At 38.0% G+C, this 22,427-nt stretch overlaps 2 protein-coding genes and 1 pseudogene across 9 annotated transcripts; 2 read left to right on the plus strand and 1 right to left on the minus strand.

Annotated features, from left to right (window-relative positions):
- Positions 1-1,268: 1,268 nt before the first annotated feature.
- LOC116030714 lies at positions 1,269-3,403 on the plus strand. Of its 2 annotated transcripts, none has more exons than XR_004100443.1 (2): positions 1,269-1,567; positions 2,834-3,403. XR_004100443.1 is itself a non-coding variant. In XM_031273029.1 (2 exons), the coding sequence occupies exons 1-2, from the start codon at positions 1,462-1,464 to the stop codon at positions 3,160-3,162; spliced, it is 405 nt and encodes a 134-aa protein (XP_031128889.1). In that variant the 5' UTR covers positions 1,320-1,461; the 3' UTR covers positions 3,163-3,398. The 2 variants fall into 2 exon arrangements, 1 of the variants encoding a protein (XP_031128889.1); XM_031273029.1 differs by having other exon boundaries at positions 1,320-1,567; positions 2,864-3,398.
- A 6,127-nt stretch (positions 3,404-9,530) lies between these two features.
- On the minus strand, positions 9,531-11,089 carry LOC116029608 (annotated as a pseudogene).
- A 7,646-nt stretch (positions 11,090-18,735) lies between these two features.
- Positions 18,736-22,427, plus strand: LOC116028867 (pyrophosphate--fructose 6-phosphate 1-phosphotransferase subunit alpha-like). Of its 7 annotated transcripts, none has more exons than XR_004100233.1 (5): positions 18,736-18,848; positions 19,433-19,515; positions 19,592-19,692; positions 20,409-20,547; positions 20,741-22,427. XR_004100233.1 is itself a non-coding variant. In XM_031270708.1 (4 exons), the coding sequence occupies exons 2-4, from the start codon at positions 19,451-19,453 to the stop codon at positions 20,864-20,866; spliced, it is 330 nt and encodes a 109-aa protein (XP_031126568.1). In that variant the 5' UTR covers positions 18,736-18,848; positions 19,433-19,450; the 3' UTR covers positions 20,867-22,427. The 7 variants fall into 7 exon arrangements, 2 of the variants coding, with proteins under 2 accessions (XP_031126568.1, XP_031126569.1); XR_004100232.1 differs by lacking the exon at positions 19,592-19,692 and having other exon boundaries at positions 20,741-21,270; positions 22,043-22,427; XR_004100235.1 differs by lacking the exon at positions 19,592-19,692 and having other exon boundaries at positions 20,741-20,881; positions 20,953-22,427.

Here is a 22,427-nt window from a genome sequence, read left to right on the forward strand (position 1 = left end):
ATATATATATATATATATATATATATATATATATATATATATATATATATATATATATATATATATATAAGATCGCGTTCAGGTGCGTACTAGCCGCCCAGGAGAGAACTGCGGACGAATCGCAACGTGCCACGTCTCTGGAATGTAATTGCACCTAAGGTTATAACTAGGTGCACATAATGTAATAACTAGGTGCACCCAAGTGCATAAATGTTAACAACGTAGATTACTTGCAATTTTAAGTGAAAATAGGTGCACACGTGCAAGTAAAATGTATTACAAGTGCAAGTAAATTGTACAATGAGCATCAATACTAAGTGCACCTAATGTTATAACTAGGTGCACCTAGGTTGCACCCATGTGCATGAATGTTAACAAAGTAAATTACTTGCACAAGTGCAAGTAAAATGTATTGCAGATGCAAGTAAAATGTATTACAGGTGCAAGTGAATTGTATACTGAGCATCAATACGAAGTGCACCTAATGTTATAATTAGGTGCACCTAGGTTGCACCCATGTGCATGAATGTTAACAAAGTACCTTAATTGCACAAGTGCAAGTAAATTGTACAATGAGCATCAATACTAAGTGCATCTAATGTTATAACTAGGTGCACCTAGGTTGCACCCATGTGCATGAATGTTAACAAAGTAAATTACTTGCACAAGTGCAAGTAAAATGTATTGCAGATGCAAGTAAAATGTATTACAGGTGCAAGTGAATTGTATACTGAGCATCAATACTAAGTGCACCTTATGTTATAACTAGGTGCACCTAATGTTATAATTAGGTGCACCTAGGTTGCACCAAATGCATGAATATTAACAAGGTAAATTACTTGCATTTGTAAGTGAAAATATTTGCGAAAATAGGTGCATGAATATTAACAAGGTAAATTACTTGCATTTGTAAGTGAAAATATTTGCGAAAATAGGTGCATGAATATTAACAAGGTAAATTACTTGCACTTGTAAGTGAAAATAGGTGCGAAAATAGGTGCACTTATAAGTGAAACTAGGTGCACCAAAGTTCCAGTTATTTACGAAAATGTCACCGCGTCATTTTTTTAAAATTGCATCTAATTCGTTGATCTGGACACGTGGACGGCTGTGGAGTGTTCTCATTTCTTACTTGGGCGGTAGTTCGCACGAGAGTGCAACCCTATATATATATATATATATCTGAATTACATTCAGATAAAAACACACATTAAAATACAAACGTGTGGATTGTAGTGCACCGTGGGATGTTTGATTTTGACGGTTGGATTTTGTGATTGGATCAGATGATGATGTTTAATGTGTGCGCATGTGTTTTTATTTTTGAGGGGGGTAATTTTAGTTTTTTACTGAAATAAACCTAGTGTTATTCGCTCAGCAGTTCACACGCGCCCGTATTTTTCGCTTTTCACTCGTTCGATTCTCGCTTCAGTCATAGGTTTGGGGGTTTTGGGTTCTTCTATGTGCCGATTTCAATTCCTCTTTGTTCTCCGCATTGCAATGGTCGCTGGTGGGTGCCGCAGTCGAGCCAAGCGTCGAAGACCTCTTGCTAGCGGCATCGATCGAGGTATTTCCTTTTCAAACTTATTTTTTTTGTTGAAATTGCAGTCAATTTGGCTGGGGGAGTGGGCTATGGTTTTCAGTATGGTTTATTTTTTGTTTTCTTTCTTGTTGTGTATTTTTTTTTGTATATATATACAATCATATATTTTGAATGGTTATCGATTTTGATCCAAATGCATGATTTAGCCATAATCTATTTTCCATATAAAGATGAGATCAATGTCGCATGGTTTAGCCTATGGAAGTCAGGTTTGCATGTATTTTTTAAATTTTAATTTTGAAAAATTTTGAAAAGGGCTGTGGAAGTCAGGTTTGCATAGGTTCTACTGTTTGCACAAATGGTCTTCATTTGTGGGTGTGTGCACAGGGATGGCACTGTGTGCACTAGTTTAGTGTTAGCTTGCGTTAATCTCCAACTGTGTGTGCGGACTGACGTTATTGTGTGTGCGCGTTTGGAATTATTCTTTTTTGTTCGGTTTGCTATGCATGTGCGGTGGGGTCTGTGATTATGTGCGTGATATGTGTTTTAAGGAGGTTGAAAATCTGGTTTATTCTTAGGATGTGGTAGTCTAAAACTGTATGCTACTTGTACTGTCGGTGCACACACTAACCCAAATGTGTGTGCGCTTATTTTTTGGTTGATTTTTAATTAACCTTGTGCAATTTTTGATCATTTGGTATACATGTGCGGTGGGGGCTATTATTATCTACCTGCTATGTTCTTAAGGAGGTTGAAAATGTGACTGGCTCGACCGCTGTCGTTGTGGCTCCTAATGTGGTCATTAATCCTACATCTGATTGTCCCGAGGCTGCCACGCCTGCTTAAGTTCTTTTCCAATCATTTTCTTATTTTGCATTAATTACTATCTAGGTGCACGAATGGGTACTATTGGGTGCATAGATGTTCCTAGAATTATGAATGTGTGCATAGTTGCATGGTCTTGTGTGCCATGTGTTATTCTTAGAAGGTATTAATCGTCAGGTTTATGCTATGTGTAGTTTCTATGCACATCCTAAATGTGTGCGCACTTGAATGTTGGTTGGTCTATAATTTATATTTTGATCGTATGGGGTTTGTTGAAAGGAGTTTATAAGTGTAAATGAAGGAGATGGACCCCTTCCGTCTAGAGGGCCGCTTTGTTTGGCACTGGTGAAATCTGTACGGCCTGTTACATTTTGTCCATTTTAATTGCTTTTGTTTGCCTCTGTTGTCCTACCTATCCGATACCTTCTAATTGTATTTAAATGCTCCCTAATTTTATGTTTGTAGAATGATATACTATTTGAGGTTTTTCGACAGACGAGTCTTGTGAAGTCAGCGATTTGTGTGTCGTGGAGGATAAGAGGATGCAAATGTCTTGGCGAGATTCGAAGAATAGAACTGACTGTGGGGTTTATCTCATGCGTCACATGAAGACGTATGTTGGGCAAGGGGTGCCTAAGTGGGAATGCGGCCTTGGTAAGGGTGAAACTACTAAGCTGCACCAATTGAGGCTTCACTACATGAAGGAGCTAGTGATTTTAGTATTCACTGCTCATAAATCCAGGAATTTAAGCCGAGCGTACCAGTATATTAATACTCTAATAGCGCCTTCGTAGACATGTGTTCCCACTGTGTCGTTTTGTCCATTTCCAGCTTCTCGTATATTAGAATAACTATTGATAACTATCTACGGTGTGGAGACAGTTTTTGCACACGCTTTACCTTTGTGGTTTGCCCATTTGTAATTATACTCAGGTCTCTCGTTTAGTTTTCGTGCTATTTTTTTGTCTAAGGTATTTCACAATTAACCTTTTATGCATTGGCTTTTTTGTCTGTGTACTTTATCCACCTTTTCTAGATTCGCATTTGTGGTTGTTTTTGGTGTTTTTTTCTTCCACCCGTGAATATGCACACTAGTGTTCTATTGCGTAGTACTGTTATGTTACTGTTGTAGTCATCACCTTACTTAACAACTAATAAGAATTTTGATGGTATTTTGGTCAACTATCCTGCCTGTCTGTGCTACTACTTCTATGTAGTGTGCACGGGGGCCGGGGTGTGTGCACATATGTCCCTAGGTGTGTGCACCTGATTCTATGTCAAAGTGCACGGGATCCATGTGTGTGCACAAACCTCCTCGGGCATGTGCCTTTTGCAAACAAATTGTTTCCTTACTAAGGCAGCGTGTGTGCGCGCATATGTTCCCAGGTGTGTGTGACTGCTTCTATGTCAATGTGGGCGGGGTCTATGTTTGTGCACAAACCTACCCGGGCGTGTGCGTATTGTGAACCCATCTTTTTCGAACTGCCCTATTGAGCCAGTTCAGTACCCCAACAGAGGTGTGCTACTGAGTGTGTGCACCTATACGTGTTGTGAATTAAAGAATACTTAAATACTAGTACTGTCAGTGCCTGCTGCTACCATTAAATTCCTTTTTTGCAAATGTGGTTCTCAAATTATTCACTTTTTTTAAAAAAAATTATTCAAATTATTCACTTAAGAAATTCAACAATTAACTAGTAGTTCCATGGTTCTTTATTACACTTTAAAAAATTATTTTCATATTCTCCTCTATAAACTATGGCATATTAATCATCTAATGCATATATTATGTCTGGACAATTTCGGCTATCATGCCCCACGTCGTCACATGTATCGCACGCCCTTGCCTTTTTCTTCTTTTTCTCTGTTTCTTTCTCCTTCTTGCTCTTGAGTCTATTCCCACGCCCTTTGTTGTTTGCCATCTTGGGTGGTTTAATGTCTATCTCTCTAGGTTTTGTTGTGCTTTACATCCAACTCTATTTGAAACTCTCATCATTTTCTTGGCTTCTGTGGTGCTCCCTATTTCAGTGTTGCTGTTTTTTTCCTTCATAGCGGGCTTGAAACCTTCGCGGGAGCATACCATGTATTTAATTCCAACTTCCCTTTCTCTAGTCTTCCGCATTGTGCTGTTTTTGACATCAAATTTGACTGTCATTGCATATATCCGATAAAATTTGATTCCTTGTTCTATTGTTTTGAATTGTTGGCCAACATATGGTGTTTTATCATCATCAGTTGTAGGTAACCATTGTTTGTTTCCGTCAGGTGATATTACCATATCACATTATATGTTTGTCCCGCGCACACATGTGTGCATGGTCGTTAATGTGTGTGTACAAGCAAATTCGCTCGCAAATCTTACCGACGCAATCTGTCCTACTACTTAGAACTTAGTTTGTCATCATAATCTGATCTGGTTTCATTCAATTCCAAGCGCATTACGTTCACCATCAGATATTCACGTAAATCACACAAACCTTGTGAATTAAACACACTACAACCAATTTGTCACTCGTTTCGCTCTACAGTGGTGTGTGCACCAGAGCATGCACGTGTGTGCTTTTAAAATTTCCAACGCAATTCACTCAGAATCACGAGGCAATACACTGGTTTGTGTTTGACGACTACTTGCGTGTGTGCATGGTGCGAACACAAAATTTCGTACTCATCATGGTGCGTCTTACTATTTAGAACTGTGTTTAACTCCTAATGCTTATCGTTTTCTTCGAAATTCGAACACAAGTAATAATGAGCAAACAATTTTCCTCTCCGAACACAAAATCATCTTTGTTATCAGTTCTCAACCATCTTGTTGTGCGCTATTTCAATATTTAATATGGGATTACTAACCTGTTGTTAGCCTCCATACCTCGAGCGTTCGCATCCATGTGATCTCCTCTCTTCGTGGTCTTTGAATCCCTACGTCCTTGTGGTTGGAGGTGTGAAACTAGTATACTGATCCTACCAAAGTTATACTACCTAATTTGTTGGCGAAATTGCATTCCTAATATAAGTGATTTGATTATTACCTTTTGATGTGTCTTAATTACCCTTTGCTTGTATTAATTAGACACTATAATTCTATGTGTTTATTAATCTACAGGCGTCCATTTTGTGTAATCTACTGGCCATCATTAATCCAGATGTTTGTATTATAAGGGAGCTTTCATTAGAATGCAACCCTATTATATATATATATATATATATATATATATATATATATATATATATATATATATATATATAAAAAAAAANTTCTCCTCTATAAACTATGGCATATTAATCATCTAATGCATATATTATGTCTGGACAATTTCGGCTATCATGCCCCACGTCGTCACATGTATCGCACGCCCTTGCCTTTTTCTTCTTTTTCTCTGTTTCTTTCTCCTTCTTGCTCTTGAGTCTATTCCCACGCCCTTTGTTGTTTGCCATCTTGGGTGGTTTAATGTCTATCTCTCTAGGTTTTGTTGTGCTTTACATCCAACTCTATTTGAAACTCTCATCATTTTCTTGGCTTCTGTGGTGCTCCCTATTTCAGTGTTGCTGTTTTTTTCCTTCATAGCGGGCTTGAAACCTTCGCGGGAGCATACCATGTATTTAATTCCAACTTCCCTTTCTCTAGTCTTCCGCATTGTGCTGTTTTTGACATCAAATTTGACTGTCATTGCATATATCCGATAAAATTTGATTCCTTGTTCTATTGTTTTGAATTGTTGGCCAACATATGGTGTTTTATCATCATCAGTTGTAGGTAACCATTGTTTGTTTCCGTCAGGTGATATTACCATATCACATTATATGTTTGTCCCGCGCACACATGTGTGCATGGTCGTTAATGTGTGTGTACAAGCAAATTCGCTCGCAAATCTTACCGACGCAATCTGTCCTACTACTTAGAACTTAGTTTGTCATCATAATCTGATCTGGTTTCATTCAATTCCAAGCGCATTACGTTCACCATCAGATATTCACGTAAATCACACAAACCTTGTGAATTAAACACACTACAACCAATTTGTCACTCGTTTCGCTCTACAGTGGTGTGTGCACCAGAGCATGCACGTGTGTGCTTTTAAAATTTCCAACGCAATTCACTCAGAATCACGAGGCAATACACTGGTTTGTGTTTGACGACTACTTGCGTGTGTGCATGGTGCGAACACAAAATTTCGTACTCATCATGGTGCGTCTTACTATTTAGAACTGTGTTTAACTCCTAATGCTTATCGTTTTCTTCGAAATTCGAACACAAGTAATAATGAGCAAACAATTTTCCTCTCCGAACACAAAATCATCTTTGTTATCAGTTCTCAACCATCTTGTTGTGCGCTATTTCAATATTTAATATGGGATTACTAACCTGTTGTTAGCCTCCATACCTCGAGCGTTCGCATCCATGTGATCTCCTCTCTTCGTGGTCTTTGAATCCCTACGTCCTTGTGGTTGGAGGTGTGAAACTAGTATACTGATCCTACCAAAGTTATACTACCTAATTTGTTGGCGAAATTGCATTCCTAATATAAGTGATTTGATTATTACCTTTTGATGTGTCTTAATTACCCTTTGCTTGTATTAATTAGACACTATAATTCTATGTGTTTATTAATCTACAGGCGTCCATTTTGTGTAATCTACTGGCCATCATTAATCCAGATGTTTGTATTATAAGGGAGCTTTCATTAGAATGCAACCCTATTATATATATATATATATATATATATATATATATATATATATATATATATATATATATATATATAAGGAAAAAGGAGTCATTGTTATAAAGTTATATACTCCGTATAAGATACATGACCCAACAAGTTGCAAGATCCAGTGAAGTTGAGGTAAGGAAAATCCATTGCATACATGAACCCACACTATATATATCTATATATATAGATGACTTCACTATTACTACACAGCACTAGATTTTTTAACATGTTCACTAGTACCCATCATCACACCTCATTACTTTTATTTTTTTCCTTCCAGACTTACATTCCAAGCTTACGCTAGGGAAAATCTGGTCAACCAAAACCTGCCTTCTTGCCTCACATTGTTTCAAAGTGAAGATCCCTGAGAGTCTCCCAGTTTCGCCCGATCAGCTTATGTAATGTGTCTTATAAGATTATCACCAAAACTATGGCTAACAGGTTAAAGAGAATCATGCCAAGGTTGGTTGGCCCTTTTCAGAGTAGCTTCGTGCCAGGAAGACAGATTTCTGATAGCATCATTATCTACCAAGAAGTGTTGAATTTTATGAGGAACTGCAAAGGAAAAAAAAGGTATATCTTAGTTAAAATTGACTTGGAGAAAGCCTATGATCGGATATCGTGGGATTTCTTACAAGATACCCTTCAGGAAGCTAGATTCAGTAGTGATTGGATCAGGAATATCAAGGCCTGCCTAGAGACTGCACGTCTGTCCATCCTGTGGGAAGGTGACCAATCAGAGTTATTTAGGCTTAACCGAGGATTAAAACAGGGAGATCCTATCTCCCCTTTTCTCTTTGTCCTTTGCATAGAAAGACTTAGCCATTTGATTAATATTGCAGCTAATGAAGGTTCTTGGAAAGGAGTTAGGGTATCTAGAAATGGACCCCTTCTCTCACATTTGTGTTTTGCAGACGACATGGTTTTGTTTGGCGAAGCTTCCACTCAACAAGTTAAAGTGATCAAGAAGTGCTTGGAAAGTTTCAGTGCTTGTTCAGGCCAAAAGGTTAGTTTCCTTAAGTCTCAACTTTTCGTCTCTCCTAATGTCAACCCTTTACTTGCTGACGAACTATCAAGAACGATGGGCATACCCCTCACAACCAACCTAGGAAAGTACCTGGGTGTTCCATCCTTACATGGTCGGGTAACAAGATCAACCTTTGAAGCTGTTGAAGATAGAATTAATGCAAGATTAGAGGGCTAGAAATCTAATCTCCTATCTTTAGCGGGGAGACACATCTTGACCCAGTCAGTATTAAACTCCATACCGTACTACACCATGCAAACAACTCTGTTGCCCAAAGGATTATGCGATGACATAGATAAAAGGATCCGACAATTTATATGGGGAGGGCATTGAAAGAAGAGAAGTTGCAACCTGGTTAGATGGGAAAATGTAACCAAACCAAAAGAAGTAGGTGGTCTGGGAATCAGGAGCATGAGGGAAATGAACCTTGCCTTTCTAGCCAAGCTGGGATGGAGATTTATTAAAGAAGATAAACCTTTTTGGATCCAAGTGCTAAGAGCTAAATATATAAAAAGGCGAATTTGCAGTGAACAAAATGGGACCTGTGGCAAGAAGCTCCAATACGTGGAAAGGGAAAATTCAAAAGGGATCTAGCGTGGCAATCAGATATGGACAAAACACAAAATTTTGGACCCAAAAGTGGCTTATTGATGCAGAACTTATCCAAAAAAGGACTAAGGACATACTCATTAAAGAAAGAGAGGCTATGGTTAGGGATTACAGGTCTCATGACAATGGTTGGAACATCCATAAGCTCAATCAATTCCTCTCACCTGACATAATTAATAAAGTGAGAGGTGTAGTACTTTCAAATGACTCAACTCTCAAGGATTCTATTTCATGGAATTGTAATCCCAAAGGTAATTTCTCGGTTAGTTCTGCATATTGGCTAGCAAAAAATTCCCATTTGGAGCAAGTCAGCAAGGATTGGAGCCTTGTTTGGAAAATTAAATTGCCTAATAGAATTAATTTCTTTATGTGGTTGGTCATGCATGGCTGAATTATGAGCAATGTAGAAAGGAAAAGAAGAAACCTCACACAGATAGAGGTTTGTCATCTGTGTAGGGAAACTAAAGAGGATATCGATCACATTCTGCGAAAATGTCATGCTGCCAAGGAAGTTTGGACATCCATAATGCCTCCTCAAACTTTCGAGAGGGGTCTCTCAATGGACTAGAGCTGTTGGCTGAAGGAAAATCTTGGGAAGAAAGGGGCTAAGCATGGCTTTGAGAATTGGAACGTTACGTTTAGTATTACATGCTGGTCTATTTGGAAATGGAGAAATGATTCTGTGTTCAGAAATGTCAGAATACACAGACTTCAAAAGGCTGCTTGGATCAGGAAGTATTGTAAAGAGGTTCACAAAGCCTTTGCTAATAATTCTATTATGATGAGGCATTCTAACAATCCATCGAGATCTCTACGCTGCTAGACGAAACCAGACGAAGGTTGGTATGTAATGAATGTTGACGGAAGCTGGAAAGCAAGGGAAAATATTGCTGGCTGTGGAGGAGTTCTTAGAGATCATAATGGAAGTTGGATTGTGGGTTTCCAAAAGAATCTTGGAGACTGCAATGCGGACATGGCAGAGGCTTGGGCTATTATCCTTAGACTCAAAGTCGCATGGGAAAGAGGTTGTCGCAAGGTGATCATTCAAAGTGATGCTGCCAATGTTGTTAATTGGATCAATGATCCTAATTATAATTCTGATGGTGGTGGTCCCCTCTCCAATCTTATTAACGAATGCCGGACGTGGATGAGGAAGAGGTGGAATACGATGTGCTGACATGTTCTTCGGGAACAAAATCAGGTTGCCGATTGGCTCGCTAGGAACTGGGGCAATGGGTTTGATATCTCGATGTTGTCTTCTTGCCCTCCTGGAGCTATTGCTACGTGTGTTAGGAGAGATGCGGTCGGTGTGCCAAGTGCTCGCGGAGATTGATCTCCTATGTATTTTTCTATTTGGGGCTTCGCCCTTCCTTCTCTTCCAAAAAAAAAAAAAAACAAGATGATGCTGCGATTTTTGTTCGTAATAACACAAGAGTGAATAAAGTCTATCATCCACTCCACTGTTGACTCCCGCTTGTTCAAACAGATCTAATAAGTCTAGTGTCTCGGGTACTGAGAGCTCAAGACGGAACTTTGGACCATCATAATGGTGCAAGATTGGTCTAAAAACATCTTCCTCTAGTGGCTTGCAAAGCTTCCTAATATGGATTCTCACCTGGGCAGGGAACCTTGATTCTCCTTTGCATTTTTTTTATCTTCCCAAGCAGTAGGATCAATGTTGGAACCCCCAAAACTTGCTGCCTCAAAGATACCTTGCAACTGGTGAGTGGTGTAGTTATAGAGAAACAAAGGTAATCCTGGAGTAATTGCTCTCTGTATCTGGGTAGTAGTCCAAAGAGCTGTCGCTTCAAATCCTCTTGCATAGTGTCATTGTTGCAAACAAAGATGTATCCACCAAGCACCTCATTCCTTGGAAGTGTCTCTGCAGCGGGCAAGGTCTTAAACCTCTTATCCACAGCACCATTGGCATTGAGACTTGTTAAGATCCTTGTTCATGCTGTTGGGGTTGAACTTGCTTCCAGATATATTCCCCAGAGTGTTGACATTAGGCTTATGGTAGATGGCATTTAAATTGTAAAAATCATTCCTAAAAGAACTTTTACTGAAGTTGTCCGTCACTTTTGATTCTACATTCAGCACATTGATGTTCAGGGTCTCAAATTTGTTATCTTCTTGAAATCCAAAATTGACTCTGGGCCTAACTTCAACCGGACCCTTTGAAAGGTCAAGATTATTCCTGCGCTCACCCTTTGACTGTGTCTGCCCAGCCAACTTGGAAGTAACCATTAGCCATTTGTGATCCTTAGAGACTTTTGTTGATTGCCCTCGAAGCTCATCACCAAATTGCCAATAGTTGTTCATGCTCTCCATGTTGCAGAACCTCTCCGGCTGTGGGAATCCCGGAAGATGCGACGACCTTCTAAATCATATTACAAGATCGCTTTATGGTAATAATTAATTGGCGTAGCAGGAAGCCGCCGTAAACCATTGCGAGAACGTCGAGGTCTTCACCAATTTGGCGGTGTGCAAGGAGAAATCCATATATAGCTACAGGAGGAAATCCACATGTCGAGTATGTGGGAGTGGAGGCGGAACCAAAAAATGGGGTTCGTGTGGATGAAGCAAAAGAAGGCAAAGGAGCACAAGTTTAAAAAGATTGGGGTTTGTGGGGATGAAATCAATGTTTCCTGTATTTGATTCCAAAATAATTATTAAATTTTATATTAAATTGCCTTATGTAAGATATTGTATGACATCTTTTATATGCTTTCATCTTCTTATTTTTTTTATCCAATTTTTAATGCCTAATAATTATCATAAATAATTATTAATAATTGTAAACTTAAATTAGGCAATTATATTAATAATTAATTATTAATACAAGTATAATTTATTTTGTAATGTGGACACATTATTTTTAATAATTTAAATTTAATTAAATTATTCCTTAATTATAAAAAATCTACCTAATAATTTTAGTATTACACAAGACACAATAATTATCATAAATAATGTTTAATAATTGTCAATTTGTATTCAGCAATAAAATTAATAGTTAATTTTTAAGTCAATTATAAAATCTTTTGTACTGTTGGCACATTATTTTTAATTATTTGGGTTTAATAATATTATATTTTATTTATAAAAAATTCAAAGTAATATTTTTAGTAATACGGATGTGACTAAGAATTATTTTAATTATTAAGGCAATTAACATATATTTAGCTTAATAATAAAAAGTTTTCAAATGTATGAATTATATTAGCATAAGAATCAATTAGTAAGACAATTATATTAGGCAATTTAATTAATAATTTGCTTTTTAAATTATATTACCATTTTAATAATGAATATTTTTCTAAAGTATATACACAGATTATACTTATCAATATAAAATTAAAACTGTATATACACAAACACACACACACACACACACAAAGCTATAACACTATATACATGCCTTAATAATTAATAATAATTATTAATATTATTGCCTAATAATTATTTATAGTAATTCTCATCACCTTCTTCCGTGTAATTTTTATGATAATCTATATACATATGTTTATACTTAAGGTATAATATTATTGGCACAAAATAAAATATATTTACCTTTTTTTTGCAAATACTTACCTTAATAATTAATTATTAATATAATTTCCTAGCCGTCCGATGCACGCCACGTGTCGCAATCTAGGTAACAGGCCTCCTCTATAAATACTTCTCTTCTGCCCTCCTATTATTCTTTCTAATCTTCCATACTTCCGGCGAACTTCCACTCTTCATTTTCGCTCATTCCAATCCGCCGACCACCGTTTCCACCGCCGTCTTCCTTCCTTCCAAGGTTATTTTATTCCTCTTTCTCCCCTTCCTTAAGTTCTTTTTGCAATGTCTTCCTCCGCTACTTCCTCTTCGTCCTCGTCTACCCGCCGTCAGGGCATCACCATTCACCCCCACGGCCTCCTCCTCTTGCCTGGCGGCTGCCACTCGAGCCACCTCCGATGCTCCGGTCCAACTAGTGATCGATAGAGATCCAGGTTTTTTCGAGGACCTGGAGTGGTCGGCAAGCCGCCGTTCTTCCATCCCTGCCACCGATTACTACCACGCCCCTGACTACTCGGCCCATCAGTGGAGACCTAGGAAGCTTCATGGGTATACACTACCAGTTAGTCCACTGCGGCTTCCAGGTCCATCCTTTCTTCCATCCTTTCTTTCTACTCTTGTCAACTACTACGGGTTGGTGCCTGGCCAGCTGGTGCCCAACTTGTACTACCTAATAATTAGTTTCCTCACTAATTACGGTTGATTCGGTCGCTCCCGGGTATGTACAAATCTGTGCTCGGGATTGTCGTAAATTTTTGGATAAGCTGGAGTCCTCCCATAAGGGTTGAAAGGAAGAGTACTTTTTTGTCCGCCTAGCTGCTCTACTCCTTACCTTTGACTTCTCGACCACCTGGGCAGCGTCGTGCTACCGCATTGATAAGAGGCCAGCCTATCCTGTAGATTTGGAGCAGCTGGTCTAGGTCTTGGTTGAGGGGGAGTCTCTCTCCGCCTGTTGTTGGTCCCATTTGAGCACTATGCGAAAAGCGGATTTGATGCCCAAGGGCACATCTAATACAAGTTTGCTTCCTTGCTCTTCTTTGACTACCTACTTATCTTTCTTACGTTTGACCATGTTTTTGCCTTCTTAGGGAACAATGACACTGAGAACTCCTCCAACTACTCGGAGCAAGACAAAGAGGCCAAGCTGGACGAGCTGATCGCCCATCACTCTCCCTGTCACGCCACCGTCGCCACCGCCGTCGACTCCATCGAGCTTTCTTCCGAGGACGATCAGCCACGTGTGTCGACTGCCATGGCCGACCGTGAAGCTCTCCTCCGAGCACAAGGATTTTCCCGCCTGACTTCCGCTGACAAATGTAAAGGTGTGGCGACTACCAACTCTGCCCCACCCCAAGTCGTGCGCAACTCGGCCCTGCTAGTCATCGGTGGGTCACAGACTACCACTGCCTAAGCCTCTGTTAATGCCAGGTAGAAGGAGCCGACTTCCTCGACCACGCCTCCTACTCATCAGTCAGGGAAGAAGCAGCCTAGAGACACCGCAATTGAGCCCACAGCTGCCAAGAGAATACTGGTCGGCCCCGATGCCAATGAGGGGGAAGCAATTCACAAGGGCAAGTTCCTTGTGACTAATTGGCTAGATAAGGTGGTCTTCCCTGTGACCTGGACTCCATTGAAGGTTTGGACGCTGAGGACCTGCTGATAAGCGCCAAAAATAGCTATAGAAAGGGTCGGATTTATGACTTGAATGCAATGTTTTTATGCCCATTTGTGATCGATTTGTGTACAATAAGGTTTGATGTGTTCATTCTTGCAAAACTCTACCATATGTTGTGATAAGTGCTTATTTGATTGTATTTTTCTCCCTTTCACTAAGTCATTTTGCTTTTAGATCATTCCAAATTTTATGAGAATTAGTGCTTATTTGTGTTATTTTATAAGGAGTATGAGTTGGAAAGCATTGGAAGCTAAGATGAAGATTTTCATTCATTTTGGATGCATTTGGAGTCAATGAGAGTCAAGGAGAAGCTATGGAGATGGGTGCAACACTTCCAAGGGAGCCTAAGAGTTGTATTTTCAATGGTATTGGTCATTTGGGCAAACTAAAACAAAAGAGAAGCAAAAGGTCAAGGTGTTGAAATTTCTGCACGCCAATGTTTTAGTGATTGGACGATATCTCGTCCTATAAATATCCAAATTGAGTGATTCTTATTCCATTCGAACGAAGACTCAAAGGGCTACAACTATCATGAAGACATTAAAGCTTAAAAAAGAGTTCAAATTGGTCAAAATCGTCCGAACTTACAGATTTCGTCCAAATCTGCCACTGTTTGGTATTTTGACCATATCTCAGCCTAGGAATGTCCAATTGAGGTGATCCTTGCGCCAGTTGAAAGAAAACTTAAAGGGATACAACTTTGTTGAAGACTACAAATGCCAATGAAATGATTTTGAGGGTGAAAAATATCCTAGAAGTCAAAGTAGAGTCACAGAATTCTGCTTACACAATGAGAAATGCACTGTAATTCGAGAGGACGAGACCCAGGAGGAGTGGTAGACCAAGTGTTCGATAGAATGCCCCATTCGAATGAGGAATCGGGAGACCGGAGTGTGACGCCACCCGATGTTGGTGTCGTGGGCTCCCTTGATCGAAGCCTAATCGCATTACCTAGAACCTCGTTGTGGTATCAAACATGAGACTTAGATAGGACATCCATCTCCTTGTTTCCTTTGATTGGTTACCTTTGTTTTGCTTTTGTTTACCTTGTTTCCATGATTTCTTTTATCTTAGTTGATTCTTGCAACTATTGCCTACTAACATCCTAAATGTCGACACTTAATTCGATTTCAATTTGTCATCCTTGAGAACACGACACTCGAGGAACTTCTTCTCCGTTTTACCACTATCCTTTCTACCTCACACTAAACTCACAGCATCAAAATGGCACCGTTGCTTGGGATGACAAGCGGTATTTGAATTGTGTTTTGACATTTTTGCTTATTTTCTTTTCTTATTTCGTTACTTGATTGAAGAAGTGAGCATAATTGTGCTTAGATTATCTTTTGGCTCACTTGCAACTACTTCTAGTTGCAAATATTTAGTGTTGGCTAAGCTTTGTGCATGAAATTTTTGTTGATAATCATTTGGAAGCTTGCCAATGAGTGCTTATATGGATCCCCATGGTTATCCACACCATGGAGGACAATCTTTTAGGATTATTCCATCCCAAGCCTATGAACATTACCCCCATTACCATCCATATGCCTTTGTTTACCCACCACCATCATACCATTACACCCCACCTCCATATCCTTATCCTTATCCTATATATGAACCTCACCCGTATGCTATTTCCTATATGTATAATCGAGAGAGAATTGAGAATCCAACATCTCACGAGAGAGAGGAGTCATAAAGCTTTATAGCGAAGAGGATTAGCGATCAACTTATTCGATTGATGAAGGAGATCAACCCAAGGCGTGAATTGGCACTAAAGGCCGTCACTCCTACACAAAATGAACCTCTACCTTGTGATAATTCTCCACCACACTATACCCATGAGCCATAATTGTATCCCACCTCTTACCCAAACACCTCCTACCCACCCCCACTACAATTCCATGAAAGACATAATGCTACATATCTCTATGAAACACCAACTTCTATACCATACCACACCCTTACCAATTCCTATGGAAGACCACCTTGTGAGGAAATCCCACCAGCCAAAGATGAAATTAAGATCTTGAAAGAGAAATTGGAAATATTCATACAAATGGTCAAGGAGGATACAACCAAACTAAGGGCCAAACTCAAGGACGAAATGAAAGAATATCTTGTTATCCTCCGGGAGGAAGGCCTTCCATTGAAAGATATTGAAACGAAAATGCTAGCCATGACGGAGGAGTTCATGAAGAGAATTTCATCCCGAAATGTGCACCCAACTATGGATGACCTCCCGATGCTTGAAACTAGTCCGAGGGGTGTGAAGGGAGTTGGATTAAGAAACAATTGTGAAGAGGTGTGTGCTGAAGAAAGGAAAGTGGAGAGTGAGACTCCGGTGCTTGAAGAGATTTCAACTTTCGAGTTGAAAAATCAAAATGAGTACGAATTAGAGAGTGAGGATGACGAAAACATTGAGGTCGTATGGGAAGACGAAGAGCCAAAGCGAGGTAATGTTCTTGATTCTCTTTGCTCTTCTAATCTTGAAAATCTTAGTGCTCAAACTCTTGTGGATACTACTTGTTTTTCTTGCAAGGATGACTCCTCTTGTGAGGAAGATTCCATTGTGTTGAGTAGTGAGGATTTAATGAGTGAGGAGGATAGCATGTCATTTTACTCTTGTGAAAATGGGTTTGAGGAGTGTGACATTCTTGATTGGGAGGATAGAGGATGATATGCCTATTGGGGAGGTTGTCACTTTTGACACCTTCATGAAGGGTGAATTAAATGTAGACACCTTAATTCAGATAGACAAGGGAAATGACAAAATGGTTGTTCAATGGCATGCTAGTAATGAGAAAAGTTTTAGGGGTGAAATAGAAGTAGAAGATCGGGGGAAGGTACAAACTATCTTTGAGAAATTGAGGGTAGTTTGTAATGCTTATTTTTATCAAACGGTATCATTTGCTTTTCCCTTTCTTGAGTTGGAATTCAAGGATGTCCCACATCTTCGGGCATACCTTGAAGCCAAGGTGCACAGGACGCTTGGTAAAGTCCCGAAATCGGTGTGCTTCGAAGGATAGCGCACACCGCGTCTAGCCAAAGACGTTAAACGTGGCGCTCTTGGGAAGCATCCCAAGGTTATCCCGTGGATATTAGTGTTTAATTCTTGTTTTTATTCTTTTTTCTTTGTTCTCTTGCAATTTTCTTGTTAGAATTAGCCCCGTCTGAGCTAACGACATAGGTTACATGATTTGGAGGCACTATTTGTCCACAAAAACATCAAGGAGTCATGCAAAATAGCAAAGGAGATCAAAAGAGTGGATGTGGATCTCAAGGATCGAGTCCATGCCCGCTCCCGCGCATGGAGAGGGCGTGGAAAAATTCCAGTAAGGATCCACGTTGACCGAAATAGTTGACCGAAGTATGAATTTTCATAAGGTCCGTCACATATTGTCTTACCTCTCTTATGTAATTATGGGTGTTAGCAAACAGAATTTTCGATAAACTACTTATGTTCGTGTTCAGTAAGCATTCGTTTATGTTCGATTATTAAGGTAATGAACATAAATGAATAAATTGTTTAACTTGGATCGTTTAATAAACAGAGTTTGAACAATTGTACGCTCATTTACTAAGAGTTCGTGAATGCGTTCATTTAATAATGCTCATGAACATGCTCATTTAGTGTTCACTTAAATGTTCACGAACATGCTCATTTAGTTTTCGTTTAAGACGGTTCACGAACTAATTTGAAGATACTATTTTAGTTTCCTGATTTTCTTTATAGTCGTTGTGTTGTTTGTTTGGTTATTGTTTGTGAACAACGACTATTTCTTGGTTACGAACAAATTATAATAATGTGCATATCTTTGTTTGTATAGCGTTCGTGAGCGTGTTTGCTAATGTTAAAAAACACGTTGCGAACATTAACAAACACTAATGGAGACTTAACAAACGAACAAACATATAATTTTCAAAAACCTTAACAAACGAAAACGAAAGCAAATACGAACAAACAGATGTTGTTCATGTTCATTTCGATAACATGCCTTAATGTAGTTTGCATACTATTACTGGAGTAGAAGCATAATATACACCTCAAGTAGTGATTTTATGGTTTCAACAGAACTAAATTTGCCCACTAAATTCATAGTTGGAAAACTTTGAAATTTCAAAGATTTCAAGTTATAGACTTGTAGTCAACCAAACCCCTACTAATTTTAAGTGCAAAGAATTACGGAGTATAAAATCAATCATTATTGTGTGGACCAGAGTCTATAAAATTGTGTGGATTATAAATAAAAAGTAAATACATTATTTAAGTACTGAAAATACATTATTTTGTATATTATTAAATAATGTACATTTAGTATACAAATAATGTACTTTTATTATATTAAAAATGTACCTTGTATTGAGTGAAAATACATTATTTGAGTACTGAATGTATATATAATATATATTTAGTAATTAGTACACAAGTAATACTCCTTCCGTCTTATTTTATGTGTCTGATTCGGTTAACAAGACTTGATGGAAGTTATTTTAAATCCAATTTTTTATAATATTAAGTTTAGTATTAGTATACAAAATTTATAAATCAATGTGATTGGTATGGTGGTTTAACACCTCATTCCTTAAGCTATTTAGCCAATTTCCTACCACTTAATTACTGTTGGCTATCGGCTAAAGATAATAAATAATAAATGAGACAGATGGAATATATTTTTAGTATATTAAAAATATATTTTCTTTTGGAGCCCATACATATGTGAAACATGGTACAGATAATAATTTGGCGTATAAAACAAAAAAGAAAAAAGCATATACTGCTGCGGTCAGTGCGGTGCTGCCTCCATATTTCTGCCATATTTAATTATCCAAAGGATTGAGCATTTGAGCTGAACCCAGGAATCTAAAGGATTTGCCGCTCAAATTCAGGTATCTGGATCAAACTCTCAGCTCTGCTCTCCACTTTATCCTCAATGTTTGTATTTGAATGTTCACAGTACAATTTAACAGTCAGTCCATGTGTTCGTGAGAATGACCAAGAGAACTTCCTTTGGTGCTTTTGGTTGTTTTGCCAGTTCTTTCTATTCCTTAGTTCTTCTTTCTTTACTATCACTTATCAAATCTAATTATAAAGCATTGGAACTCGCAGAAAATTTCTCGAGTTACATCTGATTCTCCCGGATGGGGTTACTACTGGGAACTCTCACTGTCTTCTCACTGATCACGAGCAATACCTTTTATAGAGTCAAAGGTGTTGCAAAGATTGAATTTTGTGAAAAGTTAGACAAAGTTGAGGTTCTTGGAAGATTGACCAGGGTGTCAAAATTTGGACAATTTATTTGACATTGATTGTAGAACTGGGACTAGATTCTTAGGCACAAAAGGAGCTTATTGATAACAGTAACTGTGTCTTGAAAGCTTAATTTCCCTAATACCCTCTTTAAAATTTCTTTAGCTTGTGCTCAAAACCTGTGATTGGACAATGTTGAGAATTGAGATATGATTTTGATCAGGGAGTAGCTGTGCTTCATATGTCGGATATTGAGCCTGTTCAGAAGTTTGTTTCTCGCATCAGTGATGCTCATTTAGCAATCAGGTTTGAATGTTTCAGGATCCAATTTCACTTGGTCTAATCTTTTCATTTGCCTGAATTGGTTATATAAGTATTATAGCAGCTAGATGTACACGATCTTAAGGAAAATAGTTGCCTTGCTAAAGTCTGCCCTTTTGGGATGGTTGAGAGGAAGACTTGATGAGGTTACCACATATAATGGTATAACCTTTATTTTTTTATTTTTTTTTCTTCAAAATTTTTTAATTTATTTTTTTAATGGTGGTGGTTGAAAGAGCTTGAAAATTTCATTGGTATTAATAGGGTTGCTCCATGACAAACCTGGTTAAACATAAGAAACACTTTCATTTATCAAAACAGCACATGTTGAGTAGTACACAATCCATATAACCCTTTTTACAGAGTATGGAATTGCTATTCCGATTTCCGAATGACCGAATGGGTGGGGTCCACAATTGCATTTCCCATTTTCCCTTTGTAGAGAGAATTGATATTTTCTCCAAATTCAATTCTAAGGAGTTGAAAACGAACCAAATACAGAATTGCTCACTTCCATTCTTCTCCAATTTTGTGAACCAAATATATCATAAACATTCAAGGCAAGAAAAATTATTGCCGTTACTAAAAGTCGCCTCTCAAGTCTGTGTGAAAGAGCTGGCCTGGGAAGTAATGAACTAGGTTTGTATGTAGTAACTACTAACTAGTAAGTTCTTGTGATTTTTGGACAATACATATTTTATTTCACGTGCCTTTAAATATGAATTTATGTACTTCTGAAATATTAAATGAAGTGTAAACAACTGAAGCTATTTATTATTTCTGTTGAAATCCTAAAATTTCAAAAGCATTGTTAGAGGATTAAAACTTTCTGCATGTTAGAGATGATATGTAATTTGTTCATTGATGTTCAAGAACAGAGAGCTGGAAGTAGATGTTAAAACCTTGGGCAATGGTTTCTGCCAAAAGTGCCAAAATCAACTGAAGGAACCACATGTGTGTTTTTATGATGCAGACCATGTACTCAAGACAGAAGAGGTTCTGTTTTATGTTGACAAGGTATAGTACCATGTCATGCCCTCTCTGGATTCATATTCATCTCATGTTTAAACTTTTGCCCATATACTCTTTGTGCAACTTTGAGTTGATAGAACTTTCAAATGGAGTTTTAAAACATAATAGAATTTAAGATTTATAGACAGTCATATATCTCCTTTGTTTGTGAATCTTAGTGCTAAGTCAAATGGCACAGGTGAAGAAAATTACAAGGCCAGGATGTCCACCAGAAGTTCTGGATGTGGCCTTGACTTCCATGTCATCCCTTGTCAAAATCCTCTCTCAGATGTCTTCCAAACCGTATCCACCTTCCTTACTATGAGCACTTGCTCTATTGGTATAACTATTGTCTGTGTTGCTGTATCCAGTTTTTCAATAGAAGTTAGAAAATGATATCATATATTGCAGATTGGGTTGCTCATTTGTGGTTTCCTAGAAGTAGCTATGTGCTTCTTAAGCATATGACATGAATTATTTTCTTACACCATACTCGTCCTAGTAGGGGTTCAAAGGTGCTCAAGATGTGTATTTGGTGGGCAATGGTATTAATTCTGGAAATCTGAAGTTTATTGCAGTAAATTTGAAGTTGGGCTGCTGTTAAATTCAACAATATTATTTTTCACTGGTGGTAGCCTGGTAGGTACTCTGCAACACTTGCATACTTCTCAAGCAGATGATCAATTATATATGCTCTGGCACTCTGGCAGTGGCATATTATTATTAAAGGTACCAATTTGATACCTTTTGACCAGCCCCTGGATATTGCAATACATTATTACTGATTTTTCTAATAAGCCTCCTATTGGCAACAAATTTTTCTATTTCTTTAAATTTTTTATTTAGTATCCGTTTGGATACTCAGAAAATGACTTATGGAAGTCTCTTTTTGCATTTTCCCGTGTTTGATTATTCAAGGAAAATAAAGTCAAAGGAAAATATTTATTCTGGTCAACAGAAAAAACGGATGGCCAATTTAACGGAAAATGTCCACTTAGATTTTTAGACGAAAGACATTTTTCAAATTTTTATTTTTCCATATTTATCTTCTCTCGTCTATTACCACTACAATCACAACTACCACCACGACCATCACAATCACTACCACACCACTAGTTGTTGTTGTTGTAATTATTATTATTATTATTATTATATAACGAATAATATGTTCATTTTTAGGAAAATGAACCAAATAGAAAAAATGTAATTTCTTAACTTTTAACCAAATATAAAAAGATGGTTTTCTGATCTTTAGCCAAACACTTGAAAATTAAATTATTTTTTAAAAAATGAGTCATTTTCTAGAAGTCATTTTTAAAAAAATATTTTCCAAGTTTTCAAACAGAACCTTAATACTTAGAATTTAAAAAGATAAAGTAGTATACTGGGTGTTTTCAATCTCCAGGTAACTGTGAATAAGATAACTACTCTTACATTTCTCATATCATATTGTTTTATCCTATAATCCCTCTTATCCAGTTTTCCCAGCATCCTTTTTCAGCACCATACACCAAATTGAAGAAACTAGTCTTTCCATCTGTTATGAGGATATAGTGAATGACTGAATGTGAGTGAAGGGAAAAGTAAAAAGCTGGGTTTTAAAGTAAACGTGGATGGTGCGGTGGAGATGGCCACATCCAGAGCCAGTTGCGGTGGCGTATTACGTGACGACACAGGCCTATGGAAGCAAGGGTATAGCTACAATATTGGTAATTGCTCACCTTTCGAAGCAGAAGCGTGGACTCTTCTGAAAGGGATTCAGCTGGCAGTGCATTTGGGGTACAAGAGAACGATCTTTGAAAGCGATTCCAGTGAGATTACAAGCTATATTAATTCAGCAAGGTCTCCCTCAATTGCAGCTCACAACATTCTGGAGGCTTGTAAAA

The sequence above is a fragment of the Ipomoea triloba genome, chromosome 9, assembly GCF_003576645.1.
Source record: "Ipomoea triloba cultivar NCNSP0323 chromosome 9, ASM357664v1".
In the NCBI taxonomy this organism is placed as follows: Eukaryota; Viridiplantae; Streptophyta; class Magnoliopsida; order Solanales; family Convolvulaceae; genus Ipomoea; species Ipomoea triloba.

Bases quoted from the DNA above. Each gene is read 5' to 3' on its own strand.
- LOC116030714 (XM_031273029.1), top strand. From the start codon at position 1,462: ATGTGCCGATTTCAATTCCTCTTTGTTCTCCGCATTGCAATGGTCGCT. The intron at 1,568-2,863 runs GTATTTCCTTTT...GTTTTTCGACAG, and splicing joins TGCTAGCGGCATCGATCGAG to ACGAGTCTTGTGAAGTCAGC.
- LOC116028867 (XM_031270708.1), top strand. From the start codon at position 19,451: ATGTCGGATATTGAGCCTGTTCAGAAGTTTGTTTCTCGCATCAGTGAT. The intron at 19,516-20,408 runs GTTTGAATGTTT...GTTCAAGAACAG, and splicing joins GATGCTCATTTAGCAATCAG to AGAGCTGGAAGTAGATGTTA. The intron at 20,548-20,740 runs GTATAGTACCAT...CAAATGGCACAG, and splicing joins TTCTGTTTTATGTTGACAAG to GTGAAGAAAATTACAAGGCC.